This window comes from Cebidichthys violaceus, unplaced genomic scaffold (genome assembly GCF_023349555.1).
Source record: "Cebidichthys violaceus isolate CVI_PGR_0920_01 unplaced genomic scaffold, fCebVio1.0.p SCAF_28, whole genome shotgun sequence".
Lineage (NCBI taxonomy): Eukaryota > Metazoa > Chordata > Actinopteri > Perciformes > Stichaeidae > Cebidichthys > Cebidichthys violaceus.
Genome location: NW_027176461.1, coordinates 4,598,673 through 4,605,107, shown reverse-complemented (window position 1 = coordinate 4,605,107; position 6,435 = coordinate 4,598,673). Strand labels below are relative to the sequence as shown.

Here is a 6,435-nt window from a genome sequence, read left to right as displayed (position 1 = left end):
CCACCTTCTGATGTGCTTAACGACCTCGAGACATAATGTCAAATTGGCACTAATTGTACAAGGGTGATGTGCAGATGCTTGACTGTAGCAGAGAGGGAGGCTATCAAAGAGGAGGCAAACGGGCATAGCTGAGGCCTCGGCCTTCTGTCTGAAGGACTGGGGCCTGAATTTATGATGTTTCCTCTGACCTGAGGCGTCACATTGAGGGGGGGGGGGGCACCAGACCCTCCTGGCGGCCGCCTGGCTTTACTAGCAAGCGTTTGGGAGAACTGATAAACACTGTAATGATGCTGGACATGCAGCATGCGCCGTACGTGTGGAGACGCCGACGGGACTGCACAGGAGCGACGCTGCTCGTCGCTGCGTGGTCATTTCAAGCGCCATGCGGCGGCTTCGTGTCTCCTCGCCACTTGGGAGGTTGTCATATCGGGACATTTAGTGTCCTCCAGCTACTGCTGTCTGAACTCTCTCCGCGAGATGGGAGAGATTTCTCAGCCCCGCCGTGGATCCGTGGGCTCTCTCTCTCTCTCTCTCTCTCTCTCTCTCTCTCTCTCTCTCTCTCTCTCTCTCTCTCTCTCTCTCTCTCTCTCTCTCTCTCTTCATTTTCTACTTGGTAATTGTGTCTCACGTTACTCACAGCTGATTGTGCTTATGTACAATTAACTGTTTGTACAGTCGTAAAAGCCAAGTGTTTTTTTTTTTTTTTAAAGGCTGCCTCATTATCTCATCAGCCCACTGTCATTCTCGGCTGCTTCTCACTTACAGGGCTTTCACTGACCGCAAACTCCTGAGTGTGTGTGTGTGTGTGTGTGTGTGTGTATGTGTGTATGTGTGTGTGTGTGTGTGTCTACATGGCTCCATGACACAAGGTGCCCCGGTGAGATACTAAAATGTCTTGCCCTTACAGACAACTTCACAAGGACACCGTGATGAGAGGCGTCTGACTTTTTTTTATTGTTTTCGCAAGTTACACAAGTTTCATGATTTTAGTTCCAAAGCTGTCGGTGTGTGCTTCTGGTTTTAAAGGGTCTGCACATATCAAAGTCTTTTGTGGATTTTTTTTTTTTTATTTCCCCCCCCCCCTATAGGTTGAAGGAAGCTCAAGAAAACATCAAGAAGATCACAGCGGAGAAGCGAGTCGAAACCAAGAAGATCAATGCCAACAGTCTGGTAAGAACTGATCTACATAACAGCAGAGAGAGATGGCATTTCCCTGAAAGCTGCTCTTTCTTGTGTCCGCACTGAAATAGATACACCACCATCTTTTTTTCTTCTTTTTTTTTTTTGCGGTTCTTGCCAACAGAAAGAGAGGCTGCGGCAGAAGGAAGCCGGCGTGTCTTCCAGCTGAGTGACGGAGCATCGCCGATCAGAACGTGCGCAGGCCTCATCTCTCCCGCGTTCACCACCTGCCTCAACACCGGGACTCGCAATAAAACCTCGCCGGACTCCGACTACTCCCACTGCCGTTATCTCTGCCCTGCTGACACCCTAACCCATCCAGATAGAAGCTGGGCCTGCGGCGAGGATGCGCGGCTGACACAGTCGAAGCGATGGGAGCGTTTAAAGGCCAAAGGTTGATCTCGTTCATCCGGCAGGGGTCGCGACCTCTGAGTGCCCAGCTTGTGAAAGGTCTCAAGGGGTCAGTGGGATTCACAACAGCTGACACATCCAAGAGGCTCCTTCTAGATCTACAAGAGCTTGGAATCCATTTCTTTCAGAACGGTAGATGTTAGACAGCAGGGTGATGAAGCTCCTACGTATTAGTGTTAAGACGTTGTGTGAACAGATGCGGCTGCCTGACGAGGAAAATCCTCATTCACAAAACCGATCTCTCTCTGGAAGCGGTAAAAAAAAAAAAAAAGAAAAAAGAAAAAAAAAGTTAGCAGTTGTTGGTGTTCTTTGCTGTAGCGAATAGCTTTTCGTTCGCCACGGCTCATTAAAAGTCTTGTAAATATGTCATGCTGTAGAATCGGCAGGGACCGAGCGATGAATGATCTGCTTCACGTGCGGAATTGAGCCGTGTTGTGTGTGTGTGTGTGTGACCGGCGTGTGCGTGGAGCTTTCACTGTATTGTGTAGCACTGCACCAGACTGACCTCGGCCAGAGAAGAGCAGGACCTGGCAACGAGTCTCGGACCCCCTCACACACACACACACACACACACACACACACACACACACACACACACACACACACACACACACACACACACACACACACACACACAACTGAAAATCATCAGAAGAGCACAAGTTTTGGCCGTGCACCCACTACCACTTAAAATACTAACTATACGTCACGCAAAATTGTTAATGCCTCATCACATAGTGTCCAGCACTCCTTTAAAGCACTTTACTGCTTGCAGTAGCTGTATGTGTCGTTGCGCTCCCCTGTTATGCTAACTGCGTGCATTCTTTTCAGATGTCTTGCACCTTTTTTTTGCACCTCTTTTCCTATGCAAGAGTATGGTCCTTAGAAGAGTTATATATATATATATATTGTATTGCTTCATGATGAAATCCTATTAGATTTTTTTCTTTTCTAAGAAAGTCTATTAAAGTGTATGTTTTATTTTCGCAAATGTAAGATGTATCCACGCTCCTCTATCAATCAAGAAAAGTCTATTTATGTAAAGAATGATTTATTTTCTGCTTTGGTCCCTTTTGAGGGTCTATTTGTATGAGTTGGAATTGACTGAGAAGCTACCTGATGGGTCGGTCAGATAAAAGATATATTTTCACATGGATATTGGGTGTATGTTGGTCTACAGTGTAGGCTGTGATATGTGGAATTTGAGTCATTTGCTTAGAATGAAGGCTGCCTCTACTGTTTTTGTTTTGGAGAGATGAGGGTTGTATTTTTGGATTTTAAGAACATTTAAGCATATCTCCTGAAGCCAGAGTTGTTATACCTCAGATAGACTTCCATTATCAGAGTATACATAAAACCGCACCTTGAATTACTTCTCTTTTTTTTTTTTTTAACCCTCCCAAGTCTTTTACACGTGCCATTTAATTTGTAGAACAAGAATCTAGATCAACTGTTCTACATCAGAGGGTTCGAAAAGCAAAAAAAAAAAAAAAAAGAGCTGATACTGACCAAGGAGCGTCTACTGTATGTATGTCGGTTCATGTAACCTTCAGTAGCTCTCATATAGGTGCTCTGTAATTTTATGGAATTGTTTTAAATTTCAAGAATAAACTGCTGAATGCCGAACAAATAGAATAATTTCTCTGAGTTTTTCTTCTGTCAACACTTCCACTCGGCTGGCTTTCAGAAGCCTGGCAGTGCACCGAGAGAATGTTCTATTTATGTAAGAAACCTGAGTCACCAAAGAGGATTTGATTCCTCATAAATCAGCCTAGCTGGGTCAGAATTGAGTCATTCAATTAAGCCTCTTGTTTCTGGAAAACTGGTCAAATATTGTGATTGTGAACATAAGGAATTTAGTTTTAAGAATGAGATGGACAGTCCAGTGTTTTAGCTCTATGTGTTGTAGCTCTACTATACATTTAGGACCTGGTTTTACACTTTTGCAGTAATTTCCAAAAATGCATTGCATGGTGAGATATGTTCATCAATCAATGATCAATAAGTCACCTGATGGAAAAACGTGCACTGTTCTCAGCTGTGACTAGATTTACATATATTACCAGGGTGATCTTTGATATGGATGGCTGAAGAACAATGCTTATTCAAATTTTAAAAAATCAATTATTCAAACATTAGCTTGGTGGAATTTAGGCAGGCAATCCCTAATCATTTGCACTAGGACACCACGTGCGCCATTCTCAGTCCCTCCGTTAGATTTGCGGGCCATGTAACAAAACATAGTGACGTTTATTGAGATTATTTCAAGGGATAATTGGAGCAGGTAACCGCATCTTTTTTTCATAAAAGTGATTACTTTTACGATGACATTTATTCTAAGGTCTGAGTGCGAACGTCTCCTCGAGAAGCTGGCTCCATGCAGGAGGGGAGCAGCAGCAGATGATGAGGACATAATTAAACATTTTGTTTAACACACCTTCCTAATTTTTCATCAGGTGTACAGTCACAGATGATATGCACAATATTTCTACATCCGTTTATTTGATGTTTTCAGGGATAATTTAATCTAAGGGATAAACAAACCAGTTACATCAGGGATGGCTGTACATTTTACAACTATTTAATCGCTGTACATTGTCCTGTTTTAACCAACAAAAAACTCTGGTGTCTCTACAACTGTGTACGCACCCAACTTACAAAAAAAAAAAAAAAAAAATCGAAATTCACAGAAATCAATTAACCGTGAAAGATTCTTAAAACATCTAAATAAAAAAAATCACATTTTTCCATTTACAAATATCGCCACTTATCCATCACAGTCCACACAGTGGAAGCATCCAGTTAAACAATCACATATGCACACACAAATACAAAAAGTGTGACAGGAATGTTTTCCTGTCACAACAAGCGTCTTGATTTGTTAAATAAACCGGAGTTAAGCGGTCCTCTCGGGGTGAGGAAGCCGTGCGTAAAAACGTGCCCATTCCAAGTCAGCGTTCCCGTGCAGTGATGCTTGTTTTCAAACGTGGCTAACTGGTGAGGAGTAAAATGTTCGTTGTCAGTTCATCGTCATGTTTATAAATTGCCGGTCCATATTCGTTCACACGTTGTGCAAGAAGAGAGTCATTGCAGCCTACATGTGAGAAACCTTCGTGGACGATTCCTTCTAGATGGAGACAGGCACGTGTCCTTGGCTGTGTGACAATCCTGTCCGCGATGAATAAGAAAAAACACACACACACACACACACACACACACACACACACACACACACACACACACACACACACACACACACACAACACATTTCTTTAGTCCAGGTCTATGGATATGCAGCGGCACTGTTTGACGCGCTGGATGCGTTTCTTCTTGGTGGGTGGCTGCTGGTCCGGGCAGTTCAAAGTAAAAGTCATGGTGGTAAAACGCTTCGGCTTGCAAAACGAACAGGACTGGAAGGCACCCTCCTCCCTGCGGATGTGCCTGGGGATGTAGAAGGAGTTGCACTGTCCGTAACAAAAGCGGTTGATGATGGTGCGGCTGACGCAGCCCTCCTCGTGGATGGTCTGCTTGAGGGGCTGCGTCTTGCACCAGTCCCGTTTCAAATACTGGCGCTCCGTCACATGTAACGCTTCCTGGCTGGACTCCAGCACCTCGTCGGCCGGTGAGGATGAGCCCTGTCTCTGCCGGGACCCGGAGCCCGCCTGCGGAGTCTGCGGTTGCTGCTCCGATTCGTTTGGGTTGTTTTTGTCAGGATGAGGAATGGCGCCTTGTGAACCTCGGTTTCTTTTGGAATCCACTGGAGAGGAGAGCAACCCCATGATGAAAACCATACTGCAGAAGACACGCGTTGAGCCAGCCATCCTTGGGGAGAGGAGGAATATAATTCATCATCAATGCCGTTTCCCCTCGGGGCGCGTTACGCACAGCTGTCAAAGCTTTTTACGCTGCGTAAAAACGCACCGATACAGCTTTTTTTTGTTTTTGTTTTTTTTTAAACGCATGCAAGATGACACTGAAGTGTAAAACCAAAGTAGCTGTATATTTGAATTACATCAGTCTAAACAGAGTGAGAAATACAATGGATCTTCTGTTCCTAAACATTAGAAGACTCTCTCTCTCTTGTGCAAAGGAATAACACCAGATGTAGCCAAAGCAAAAGCACACACACGCTATTAGTGAATAAAGCATCCACGTATGAATACAACAAGCGTGCAGATTGGTAAGTTTTATAAGCCATAGACTAAATAAAGTGTTATGGTCACTAACAGTCCAAATCCACTCACCTGTTGGAGCCTCCACTGCTGTACGTGCGTTGATCTGATCCCGTCAGTCCTCTGCGGCACCTTCCGACGTGATAGGCACCTACTGCTGTCGACTGTACACTGGTGGGGCTGTGGATGGGTGGGAGACTAACCGCTCCATAGACATAGACAGGGGCTGGGGAGGGGAGGGGGGGGGTTAATACAAATTGCTCCAGCGCCGGACTGTCTCCCTTTTAAATGTCTGCCAGCTGAGATGTGCACAACAGTTCCCTCAACATTATTGGCTAAGCGCGATGTAGAGGAAAATCAAAACTATCCGCCCCCTCAACACTTCCCTGAACCCACTTCAAGAAAACAGACAACCGAGGAACAGCAAGGGCAGGCAGGCAAGGAGGGAGGAAGAGGAGGAGGGGGGGGGGGCTGGCGAGGCGAGCGGAGAGCGGACAGGCCTGAAGTTTATGCGCACATGGAAAAAGTAAAACTGGTGATGTCTTTTTATCAAAAGGAACTCGATATTAAGCAATATAGCACAATTTTTAAATGTTTAAAACCGAAAGGAGGAGTTTACAGTCCCTGTCGTAAACTATGAACATGCAATCTAAGGATTAAATCAATTAGAAAG

At 44.9% G+C, this 6,435-nt stretch overlaps 2 protein-coding genes across 2 annotated transcripts in view; one reads left to right on the top strand and one right to left on the bottom strand.

Annotated features, from left to right (window-relative positions):
• Nucleotides 1-2,235, top strand: part of LOC137880356 (formin-like) — a 36,311-nt gene extending 34,076 nt beyond the window's left edge. Inside the window, exons 16-17 of the mRNA XM_068721685.1 lie at nt 1,089-1,170; nt 1,304-2,235. Coding sequence (XP_068577786.1) covers nt 1,089-1,170; nt 1,304-1,348 — 127 coding nt within the window. The 3' untranslated portion in view covers nt 1,349-2,235. The remainder of the gene's footprint in view (nt 1-1,088; nt 1,171-1,303) is intronic.
• Nucleotides 2,236-4,072: 1,837 nt separating this feature from the next.
• grem1b (gremlin 1b) lies at nt 4,073-6,106 on the bottom strand. Its single transcript, XM_068721692.1, has 2 exons — nt 5,835-6,106; nt 4,073-5,412 (listed from the first exon to the last, which is right to left on the bottom strand). The coding sequence occupies exon 2, from the start codon at nt 5,409-5,411 to the stop codon at nt 4,863-4,865; it is 549 nt and encodes a 182-aa protein (XP_068577793.1). The 5' UTR covers nt 5,412; nt 5,835-6,106; the 3' UTR covers nt 4,073-4,862.
• Nucleotides 6,107-6,435: the final 329 nt, after the last annotated feature.